Source organism: Fusarium oxysporum, chromosome I (genome assembly GCF_013085055.1).
Source record: "Fusarium oxysporum Fo47 chromosome I, complete sequence".
NCBI classification, from domain to species: Eukaryota; Fungi; Ascomycota; class Sordariomycetes; order Hypocreales; family Nectriaceae; genus Fusarium; species Fusarium oxysporum.
The window spans coordinates 275643-287829 of NC_072840.1; the positions used below are offsets into that span (position 1 = coordinate 275643).

The 12187-nt window shown below is 45.8% G+C and overlaps 3 protein-coding genes across 3 annotated transcripts; 1 reads left to right on the top strand and 2 right to left on the bottom strand.

Annotated features, from left to right (window-relative positions):
- Window positions 1-905: 905 nt before the first annotated feature.
- On the top strand, window positions 906-2664 carry FOBCDRAFT_282883 (uncharacterized protein; the record flags this gene model as incomplete). The annotated part of the gene is made up of 1 exon (XM_031180376.3): window positions 906-2664. One exon carries the CDS (start codon window positions 906-908, stop codon window positions 2481-2483), a length of 1578 nt encoding a protein of 525 aa, XP_031041144.2. The 3' UTR covers window positions 2484-2664.
- A 1178-nt stretch (window positions 2665-3842) lies between these two features.
- Window positions 3843-5157, bottom strand: FOBCDRAFT_254853 (uncharacterized protein; the record flags this gene model as incomplete). Its single annotated transcript, XM_054702582.1, has 2 exons — window positions 3843-4970; window positions 5002-5157. The coding sequence occupies 2 exons, from the start codon at window positions 5155-5157 to the stop codon at window positions 3843-3845; spliced, it is 1284 nt and encodes a 427-aa protein (XP_054558557.1).
- A 3416-nt stretch (window positions 5158-8573) lies between these two features.
- Window positions 8574-9799, bottom strand: FOBCDRAFT_313295 (aspartic peptidase domain-containing protein; the record flags this gene model as incomplete). Its single annotated transcript, XM_031180378.2, has 2 exons — window positions 8574-9454; window positions 9508-9799. 2 exons carry the CDS (start codon window positions 9797-9799, stop codon window positions 8574-8576), a joined length of 1173 nt encoding a protein of 390 aa, XP_031041146.2.
- Between the last annotated feature and the right edge of the window lie 2388 nt (window positions 9800-12187).

Consider the following 12187-nt stretch of genomic DNA (forward strand, 5'->3'; position numbering starts at 1 on the left):
GGGCCGCGAGAGAAAAAACCCTATCATTGGCACATGCTATTTCCATTGCCTCCAATAATACCCGCCCTACCACAACCCACATTCCAATAAACTAGTGAGGGATCTCATACCTTGCCTTAGCTATCTCGCCTGGGCTTTACGCAAAGAAGCCAATTTATACAAAGTACCCTTTATCATTTCTTGAATGACCAACTTCTTAACGTCCCCTTAGGTTCTGAAGGGTAAAAGCACGTCACACATCTGTCGCTCCAGGGCCTAATTGGGTCAGAACTAATGCGTACTTTGAAACTGCGCCACTTAATTCACCTTCTGTCTGAAATTATAGTTTTCTAATGATACCCTGCAATAAGCTTCGCAAATGCAGATCCGAATTTGTTGGGAGCACATATCCGCTGCTACCCGCCTGATATGCTACGAATTCTTTTTAGACTATGAAGCCTTCATCTAGCAACAACTCTGCGTCAACATTGACAGAATGGCTTGATCTTGTGTAAACGCACGTCGTAATGATGACATTGTTCTCAAGGTAACATACTTAAGCCCTGACTTTAGCATAGGCAACGTTTACTGTCTGGACGGAAATGTATGCCACGACATAAGGTTTCCCTGCAAAGGGCATCTGCAGTCGATGATACGAGAGCGTTACGGAACTTGACGACAGTGGTAAAAGTGTGCAGGTTTAGGTTTGATGTTGACGCAGTCGTGAATCATCCCCAGAAGCGCGGGGACCACGGAGAACAAAGTAGCCTTGCAAGTAGTGTGTGGATGAAAGGTATAAAACCCTTTGCAATGGCACTTGTTGGAGTCTTGTTCACGACACACAGTAACGTGTTCTTCGCCTGGCTACTTGCTATTTTCCTCAAGACTCCAATCATCTTATATTACTCTTTTTATCGTCAAGCAACATGGGTGACATCCAGTTTCTTGTCCCTGATTCTACATCCCAGGGCTCCAATGTCATTTCTATCGACCGGTATGCCTTAGTCGAAGCCCTTATTGGCCAGAAGGTTAACAGGCCAGCATCTGTTGGCTCCGACAGCCTCCAGTCGGGCTACGATGATCTTGATATGAAAATTGAGACTAGACTCTCCAGGGAGGGGAACATGCGTCCCGATTCGCCGCCCAAGGATGTCAATGTCGGTGCTGCCAATCCGTACTCACTCGTGGAAGCCCTCCTCGGCCGGAATATTGACAAGCTTTCGATAAACTCAGCAAGAATCATATCCAACGTCCTGCAGACGGATTACCACGAGCTGTTCGATATGAAGCATGGCTCAGTGCTTTTCACTGGGCTAAAGCTCAATGAGAAGGAGAGGAAAGCAGAGAAGTTGTCTGAGAAAGACATGAGAATCCTGAATGAGCGGGACCTCATGACTCCTGATCTATCAGGGGTTGAGCAGCTGGACGACCTTGAGAAGATCGGGCTGAAGGATCTGGGTAAGACGAGGGTTGAAGTGGCTCGCATGCAGAATGGCAAGCTGCACTTGGTGCTCCACGCTCACGCCCTGGGAAAGACGGTTTCCAACCGTGAGGTGACAATGTCCATCAACGAGCTAGTCAGTCCATTCAGAATGCGAAAGGGTCACTGGACACCACCTAATAGCTCGTGGCGCGATATGTACGACTATTTCTTCCAGAGCGTCAACAAGCGTCTCATTGGTGATCTTACCATGTTTCAGATTGGAGAGAAAAGAGAAATCATGCGCTACTTTGATGATCCCACGCAGGGTTGTGCCAGTAACAGCTGGCTGATTGCCGCCTTGTTTTCGGTCTTCTGGTCCGACCCTGTTATCATTAACCGCGCTACTCGAGTCCATTACGACAAGGATGAGAAGAAACGCCTCGCCGTCAAGTTCCATGACAAGGGCGGCAACAATAACGGCAAAACTGAGACGGTGGAGGTTAATTATCAAATCCCCATCAACAACTCCAACAACGAGCCCATGTACTGTCGCTCCAGCGACGGAGCTGACATATGGCCATCATTGTATGAGAAGGCGTTTACCAAATGGATCACCGGTAGCTCATCGGAGCAGCCCGACATCACCCAGACACATTGCGGCGACCCTGTGAAGGCCATGGCACAGATCAATGACCGGGAACCCCACTACTACAGGACCGAAAACCATTCAGCCAACGACATGTTGGGGTTGGTCCGCTCCAATTGCGTCAACTTCAAGACCATTAACCCTATGACTGCCTGGACCTACGCCACTGGCCATATGTACAGAGGCAGTAACGTCGTTGCTAACCATGCCTATTCTATCCTCGGCTACACTATCCTTGGTGACAAGCAATACCTTGTTCTCCGCAACCCATGGGGTGTTAGCGAGCCGATCGGATTGAACAGCTACCCAGGGCTTCTTGAGCGCCTCGAGCCCAACTTGTGGCACCCAGCTTCCCTTCTTGACCACGGAGGCCTGTTCGCTATGGAGACAGAGGCTTTTAAACTTTGCTTCGCCTACGTGGGTGTTGCGAAATAAGTTGCAGAAGAGCAAATACCGCACATTTCAGATTGAATGAATTTACCGACTTTTTCTCATGTTTAGTCGCTACCCCTGTGGTATGACGTTGTCACTCCTTCAGTCGGTACTCATTCCCGGAGACAGCCGTTGCAGAGTGGGAGAGAGAGATACGAGATAACGGCAAGCAAAGTGAATCAGAACCGGAATTTGCGGTCGAGAACAATGAACATGTCTTTGATTACCAACGTGAGGAGTACTGTAACGGGGCAGATTTTAGGCAAGGGAAAAGGGGGAAGGAGAATAAAACCAAAAAGAAGTGGCAGCGGTGGTCAAGCAAGGGAAAGGGTGTTGCCCTAGCCGGTGGATATATGGCGGGTGGTCAGGGGTCAACAGTCTTGAATCGTGCTTGCACGCTACTCTTCAGCAGAACCAAGAGCCTTAAGCTAGGTGAATAGTTGGTCAATATGTCGACAGATTGATTTGGAATATATGAGTTGAGAATATATTGAGAAGCTATTGCCAAGGCCATCTTATTTAAACAGAGAGTCACAAACCATGGCTGGACTGCTATAGATTATCTAAATCTCAATCACCAAACACGGCAAGAGGCAATCAGTGAAGTAAATAGTCTGAGTGTAAATAAGACAATATAATGTTCGATATCGTATGGCATGTATGTCATCCCTTATATGGTACAGTGTAAGTAATATTGGAAACCGTGTAATATGCCTAGTGGCCTGAAAAGGTTTAGACTGGTAGATCTTAAAAAGGATATATGCTTTATTAAGATATAAAGAGTATGTAGGTGAGTTGTTATGATTTAGCCTAAGTAAAGGAATTAGCTAGTACTTTAACTATTGTAAGTGCTATATAGAGATAAGTAGTTCTGGAATACCCTTGTATAAATCTAAGTCAGATAATAGCCTGTTAGAACAGTATTTCGAGGATAAGGTTAAATAGGCACCACGTTTTGGGCTTGTCTCAGATCTGAGTTTAGGGATCTTAAGAAATCTTCTGCGCCTGGTGCTAAAGCTATATGTATAGGTTAAACACCGAGCAAAATTATTCGGGAATAGAACAATGATATACTAGGAGCTGCTTAACGTCATTTCTGCCGCTATGGCCTCCTTGCAGCCCGGCTCTTTAGCAAAGTGTTAGGAAAATCGCGGGCTATATAAGACAGACTGTTAATCTCTGAGCACTATCTCCCCTATCTCAAGTTAAGGCAGGCTATTTATAAAAGGGGCTTGCTTTAACTAATAACTTAGAAAATATAAAGTTTAATAAAAACCTCCTTTTATGCTTAATTTAGTGTATTATAGGTATTATTATATTAAGTAAACGTAGTAAAATATAAGATATAATCTTTTATTTTATTTATATTATACAATCTTTTATACTTATAATGTCTTTAGGCCACTTCATCCATCGGTCATAGTATCCTCCTAGTAGTTCATCGGCAACACCTACTATGCTTCGTCCCCAACCTTCCATAAACCAGGATCCGTCCACAGCATGAGTTAAGGTACCGAAGTAAGCAAAAATGAGTAGGGCAGGGGGTTGTCGCTGTTGTAGCATCTCAAGATACTCGTTGGAAGTCGCGTGCAACCAGATATATGGTGCAGACCGATCCTGGTTATATCCCCATTCAGCTCTAGCCTCACTGCTCATAGCCTCAAACTGCTTCATATAGGCATTCGCTTTCCGGAGCAGGTAGAGTGCCTCGTCGTATATACGTGCATCTTTACTGCCTTCCCAGACGAGCTGTATGCTGCGGAAATGGTCGTCGTGAACAACTGATTGCTTGTCCGGATCAAGCTTGTTCCAATTGCCGATCCGTGTCAAGTCATCCAAAGGCCCTCGGCAGACCCTCTCGTATGCAGGAAGCAGTACTGCATCGACGCCCCGTATCGCTGCTATCCATCCATCTCCGAGGATGCGCGACTTGCTGTCCGCAGAAGAGTCATCGCAGAGAGGCCCAAAGAAAGCCAATACATACACGATATTCAACGACGAGAAAACAAATAAAGCGTCGCTGTTGTCATCGTTCATTTGATTTATGCCCTGCTGGAATCCCCCTAGTGCTATGTTATGATGATATGCAGCGATGCAGACAAGTCGCGGTTTGTCAGCAGGGTGTCTATACGCGAGATGCAGCGCTGCCAGGCTTAGGATTCCGTGCATGACGAAGGCGTGTTGGAATCCAATCCTTGGAAACGTCTTTTGCCAATAATGGTCTCCAGTAGAGGACTTGGCAATATCCAAGCTTGCCGAATAGGTCCAGTAGTGTAGCAAGGCAAGATCATCAGGCGTAAAGGTTGTCGCTGATGATGCTGATTGTTCGTGGCCCTCGACGATCCTTGGTACCGACAGCGAAGCAGCGAGTGCTGCCTCATCCGTTTGCTGAGCCGAAGCGGGCGTGGAATGGCTGCTTCCCGTGGACGGATAAACGCATACATCGCCACGTCGAACACAAGCTGTGCAAGCTGGTATCTTCTCGTCACACTACGAGGAGAAATCAGAAGGTTGGTCTCACCGTATCAGGGAATTCTAGTAAAAGGAGTATAGGAGAACATGCCTTGACCCGCCGCTTCCTGCAATCATTGCAACCTGTCTTTGACTTCTTATGTAGTCGTTTCTTGCGTATTGTCAGATGATCCGATGTCTCTGCCGGTGATTTGTCAAAGCCCATGCTTGGCAAGGGTCGAGGGGTGCGAAGAGTAAAGGTTAGTGTTTCTGCTAAACGAGGTTTGAAGAGCGTGGTTTGTTGCCAGACAGAGAATTGAACGAGGAACGAGGCTCGATCTCCCTCTTAGTCGGAAACGCAATAAAGTGGAGTTCGAGGAGCTTTACGCTATACGCGGACCTAAACGCGTATGAGAAATAAAAGCCAATCAAAGGTCGGCAAGGGTCGATCATCTCGATTGCGTACAGGTCGCTAGCTTTGGGTTTGGGTTAACCTCGCCTGACTGGTGCCATCGACATTAGGATTTTATCACCAACAACGTTTCTTATTTATCGTTGCAGATCTATCTATCAACCTAGGACATATAGTTCTGCATTATTAGTTCCGAAGCAGGAAGCATCACTGGCAGCCTATGTAATGTTCAATTGCTTCCTACAAGTTAGAATCTTTATATCGCGCCCGGCGCCTTTACCGACATAACATACATAAATTAGGTAGCCCACTCTCGGAATTCTCCGTCTATCTGTTATGGAGAAGTCAATCAGAATTTGATGTATGATTATGCCAAGAATAATCCAATAAATCAGGGAATCCTAGTAAAAAGGGGGGGAGGGGAAAACATGGCTGAACTTGATGCTTTTTACAATTATTGTAGCCTGTCTTTAGCTTTTTATCATAGCGTTTCTTGCCTGTCGGCAGATGATCCGATGTCGATGTTCGTGATAATTCGTCAGGGGTCGTGTGCGGAGCGGACCTCTGAGTTTGGCGATCAATGGTTGGCGCCTCGGGAGTCGGGGGGAGTACATGACCCTCGACGAGTTTGGCTTACACCAAAATTCGCTGGCGATCCACCGATTTAGGGGTCGGGTTTTATTTCCCCCTCAGGTTGGATTGGGAAATAAATAACGGTCGAGAGTTGTGGGGACGAGGAAGCGGAAATCAGAGAACAGAGCAAGTCTAAGCGCGGTAGGGATCAACAATGACGTCTACGGGCTGTTAGCCTTGGGTCTAGGTTAATATGTTGCTCATCTACCATGTCTCATCTATGAGCTCACCGTCAATAGTACCCAAGTAAGACGCAATACTGACAGCATATCTGATACTTGATCGGAACCTGGAACTGGATTCATGTCACTACGGATAAGTCTTCTCATATCTGTCAATTGCCCCACTCCCGGCGTTTTCCGAATATCGGGCATATAGGCCCGCTATAAAGAAAGCACTAATCGCAAATAAGAAATAGCTTACAGTTTATTTATAACCGCTGCATAAAAATGGATGGACACCTTGTCCTACGAGGCGCTGTAGGACAGAAGTAGTTAGTCTTCCGGCAATAGGGCAGATACGACAGCTACCTCGGGTTATTTCTCACCGAGAGCTGGCGCTTCGACCAGAGATGGTTATTAAAGACATGTCAGCATGTCATAATTTGCCCCTATGGCTTTTCTGGTATCACATTCGGCAGGGAATTCCTGACTCATTACCTCCGACTTCTAACTACTATTCCAATACCGGTAAAGATGAGAAATATCACACTTGCACTAAAGAAGAATGCCACATTGAATCCCTCTTCAATACAGAGATAAACCAGAGAAAGGCCGAGTGACAGTAGCGAGAGTATGGTGAGAACAAACCATATCACTATTATCACTCTTGTTGGTAACCGGATCAAGGGGTTATCGCTTTGTCGGATTGGGGTTCGCCTGTTGATACCTTGGCCAATCAGAGGAGCTTCTGGGTTCACCTCTGCATCGATATTCCTTTGGTCAATTCCTTCTTCCTATAGAGGCTTCATGATGATTCTTACGAGTAGGCCGTAGTGCAACGTGTAGGGAACGCTTTGGTACCTGGTGGCCCGGGATATTAATTGGCTGTCCGGCCCGACCGAGTTTCGAGGGCCAAAGTCGATGGCACTTGAAAAGGAAGCTAGCCGGTATTGTAAAGAAATGCTGAGGACATTTCTTATCACTGTTTTTTGTTCAGTTTCTTCTGGATGAGGAGATCGACAACGAACACTATGCGCTGAAAGAAAGAATTGGTCCACTCGAACCTACGACTGTTTCTCGGGTCGGAAAGGAGTGGAAAGATAAGATACACAGACGGTGTAGTGACCTCCTCGTGGTTGATAACTGCGAACACCCGGTATTGATGGAAGAGCCCGTCGACTTCCTGCATCGAACTATTCAGATTTCCCCGGGGACCAGTGTATTTTTCAGCTTGAAGCTGTGTTAAGCACTCGATTTGTCTTACCGATATCTCTTTGTCGCATTTTCTTGATCTTCTTGAAGAATCGGCTTCAGCATAACCTCAACACGAAACAACAATACAACAGCATGATTGGACTGGTAGATGAGCTTCCCTACTACACGCGAGAGGCAGAGAAGCATGAACTCTAAAAGAAAACCAACTCCTCTCTCCCGTTGCGGACATATTGGACCAGGTGGATGCAGTTAATACCTCGCTCATGACGAAGTCCTGGACCGTGAGGGATCATTGGACGCATGCCAGAGACCCGGCAGCACCTCAAGGACTGGATGAATATAATGAGGCGCATCACTATAGCTGAATCTCTTTGACTATATAGGCACGACCGGTCAAATACATGGGGGTATATTCAAGGCAAATGGTGTCCTGCCAACAAAGAGTGGTCGGCCGCTGCTCGACTACGCTCTACATCCTCGCAGAGTGACGCAGATCCAAGTCCTGTATCATTCGCAGCGTGATGAGCCAAACATGGATAGATCGATGGTTAAGTTACTACTGGAAGATAAGGCAGACCCGAACCAGATCGTATCCTCCCACCAAGATCGAATTGTTTGGGCGCCGTTTCTGATATCTTTGCTGGGAGTCGGTGAATCGCCGAGAAGCCACGCCTGTCTCTATCAAAGAATGGCTTGAAGTCGGTAAACTTCCAATAGACTCTAGGGCAACTTCCGACCGCTTCAGTTCAGCGGACTTGAGTTGCTTTGGAAGTATGGAAGATGTTCTGGTGACAATTTTCGGCGAGTCGCTGGCTTCGATACTGCTACGGTTAATGGAGAGCAGACAGCCGGAGGCACAAGGTAGCTATTTAATACAATAACAAGATGTGACCTTGTTCTATTAAAGTCATGCCATGAACTTCAGATATTTGCAGAATTACGAAATTGTATAATAACGACGCTGAGGGCAGGTAGTTGGTCAAAACAACTCAGTAGCCAACAGTATTTGACGCTTAAGCATGAAAAAGGTTGACCCTAATAAGAACACATTTATTGAACGGTATCTAGAAGTCAAGCTAGTATATACTGATATATGGCCCATCAGGCATATACTCCGATTTATTCAATCTAATATGTACCAAGACAGTATGTCCTGCTCTCTTCTCTGGATGCAGGTAACAGAACCTTCATCCAACCCGTCTTTGAAACCAGAGCATCGACTTAGACAGCTGTAGCGAAACCAATACGGGAGTTGGTGGTATCGTATACGGAGTAATAGTTCTCGAGAAACTTCTGTCCGATGATGGTGTTGACACCAGAGGAGCCTCCGTCGAAGATCCAGGCGTAGTACTTACCAGAGCTCAAACCGAAGTTAGTGTACTGAGCAGTAGGAATCAAGTACTGTGCGGGCGTGAGGGTGTAAGTTGTTGACCCAAACTTGATACCAAAGTTGGCGGTAGGTTTCTTAGTGAATGCAGCAAGGCCGGATGAGCTGTCAGTCGAACCACCAGCGGCAGACAGGAACTTGTTGTAGGCACTAGTAGGGATGTAGATAAGCGTAGTGCCGGTGTCGACAATGCCATTGCCGGAGGTAGCAAGGGTTGTAGATCCATAGGTAAAGCCAGAAACGGAGATACCCCAGTAGTTAGAAGCTGTGCCACTAGTAAGGGTTGGGAAGTAGGTGATGGAACCGGAGTACTTGGAGCTGTCGACACCACCAAGGGTCAACTCTCCATTGGTGTCACTATCATCGCTACCGGACTCTGGTCGGAAGGAAACGCCCAGTACCTCGGATGAGATTGAGCCTTGGCTATAGAGATTGTCCATAAAGGTTGGAACGGTGTTGACGTTCGAGACAGTGCCCGAAGTGAGATCAACGGGACCAAAGCCGATGATGCCATCTACACCTGAGAAGCCGCTAGCACTACTGGCAGCACCAATCGACTGTGCTGCGACACTGAGACCGCCAAAGCTGACTTTGTCCTTGTACTCAGTGCCAGAGAATGAACCAGAGCCGTAAGAGACGCTGACAGAGCCACCTGTAGACTTGCCAGTCGATGTTGGCTCGCACGAGGTTTGAGCACCGCACCAAGTGTTTGAAGCTATTTCAGGTCAACGGATGATTCAATTCATGTTTGAGGAATATGTCACGTACATCCAGTATCGACGATGAGGTTCCAGGTCTTGCCTCCAATCACGACAGGCGCGACGTAGGAGACATCCTCGTTAGTCACAGAGCCAGAGCTGATGGCATCGACGTGAACAGAGGCGCTGACCTCTCCGTTGACCTTGCGAATGCGGGCCTGGCCTTTCTGGACGATGGCCTTGATCGAACTTGCCTTGACGACGTGCTTCAAGGGGAGAACGGCCGTCTTGGCCCTAGGCTCAAGTGGCGATGCCGAAACGGCAGCCGCAGCGGCAAGAGTGAGAGTGACAGCGAAGAGCATCTTTGCTGATAGTATGAAAACCCGGAGAAGATGGCTGGAATATTGAGATGTTGATGAGATGAGCTGATATTGAAAGCCAGGCTGCCAGCTTATTTATATCTGTTGGAGTTTATGATATGGCTTGATCTGTCTACCACTTCTCGGAAAACCGGCATCTTGGAGCTAATAGTTATCTGTAAACTTCACAAGTAAACTAGGATCTGAACATCTCACAATACTCTAGATGTTCATACTTGGTATGAACTGATAATCTGATCGTCTCGTGGGTAGCCGCGTTGGATGCTAGATGCCACTAGCGTGACGTGATAACTGACACCTACCGCATTGGGTATATTCCGTGTCTGACTCGCTAATTTGAGAGGGTGCATGGCCGGTGAACCGCCCGAACTAATCTCCCAATGCCGAACGGTTCATCCAATCAACTTCCTTCTATACAACAGTATGCCATTAGCACCCCAGAGTCACGCCTTTGATCTGCGGGAATCGGTTGGCATCGAATCTGGATCGTCTGATATAAAGAGGTGGCCCCTTGTTGCCGTGATTGCCGAAGATCTTTTGAACGGACAGTTAGATATAAACATAAAGCTTGGTCACAAGGTCAGTCACAACCATTTCGCATTAGCTTATAGATCGGGTGACTTTATTTTTCAACTATTATATAGTACTCAAATGACTACTATGTCTATAGCTTACAAGAAGACGAGACATAGCTATATTGTAACAAAGGTTAAAAGGTAAGTACAGTAATCCGAGATAGTTTATTATTTTGCAGATGTTATCTTTATAGTCTTTTAACATCTTACCTAATAAACCTCTTTCAAATGAGATTAATAAGACTTGGTTGCAAGAAACTATAAGAACCAAGGTCTAGTTTCTTAACTAAATCCCTCAACCTCTTGCAAAACTATCAATGCCATGAGATTTTACAGCTTCCCTTTATGTCATTGAAAACTAGTATTGTGTAAAAATATATCCTATTCAATGCTACTCTACATCGGCTAGATGTGCCGTCCCTTATCATTAACATGTTTTGCAAGATCACTTACCTATTCCGCTTAAGGCATGTTGAGAAAAGTCCCTTATCTTCACTTTAGTACCCTATTAGCATGCGATATGCTGCATGTCGAGGTCTGAATCTGGTTAAGCTTTGATTGAGTGCTAGCAGAAGTTCCCAGTCTTCCTGATCGGGTTTTGCTAGCCGAACGGATGACAGGGGCATAACCCCACCGCGTCTCGTACCGTGCCGAGGTGATAGACGAGTATTGGTTATCCATTTGCCTCTGTATCCAGGGCAGCCTTGAGTTTGCTATCCCGTTGGAAACGAGAAGGCAGATTCAATGTACTCAATCGGAAGAAATAATCCGGAGGTCCAAATATGAGTGGGCCACTAACTTAGTAAGACTACTAAGTAAAAAGGTATATGATGTAGCCACCTCCACTGCATGATCTGTAAATCTAAAAGTCATAATGCCTTTGTAGTAATACGCGAAGTAAAGCCAAAGGCCCCAAATCAATATAACAAATTAAGGTGTTTACTTTTAACACAACAAAATATAAGGCATCATACACTACGCCAAAAAAACAAACGCAATAACCTTAATATTAAGTCTCAGCAGATCACACAGCTGAACCTTAAAATCCAACTGAACAAGTGGCCTCAATCCACTTTGAAGGTGAAGAGCAACAACAAAGAAAAGACTGCATAAGACGATACCTTCTAATACACCTAACTGTAAGCTAAGTATAAACTGCCAGTTAGGTTTAATCAAGACGGGGTCTGTATTATAAGATAGAGAATTAAATAATTAGTTTAATAATATTAAATATGAAGGAAAAGAGTATAAAATTGTATATATAAAAAGTATAAAAGCTAAAGTCCTGAGGGGAATCTGTCCCTTTATGTCTGTACCTAGAAACATCCATCTGACCCCACCAATGAGCTTAGACCTCTTACCCTGGAGTGCATGCCACAACTGTCATACCACGAGCGGGGAAAAACTATGAATATTAGCGAACCGAGGCTGGCTCGGCGGGTTAGTAATAGACTGGACCAGGTCGCAAGACAACGCAGTGGGAGAAACACAAATTGAGGATAAACACAGTTGAATAACATTTGGGATGATCTGTAAATATGTAAGCTGACTCTCAATACTTGCCAGGGAATGTTATGACCCGCGATGCAAAGGGAGACTCAACTTCGAACCGCGCTCTCGAATTGGTTTCGCTCTGGCTGTCTGATTTTTTATAACATTTAAGGAGCCTAGAACGTTCTTTAATTTAATCCCGACTACTAATTTCTTCAACCGTGATTGAATACTGTTATACATCAAATCGCCCATTGGTCAGATTTACGTGCCAGATCGTGTTGGATACCCTACAAGGCTACCG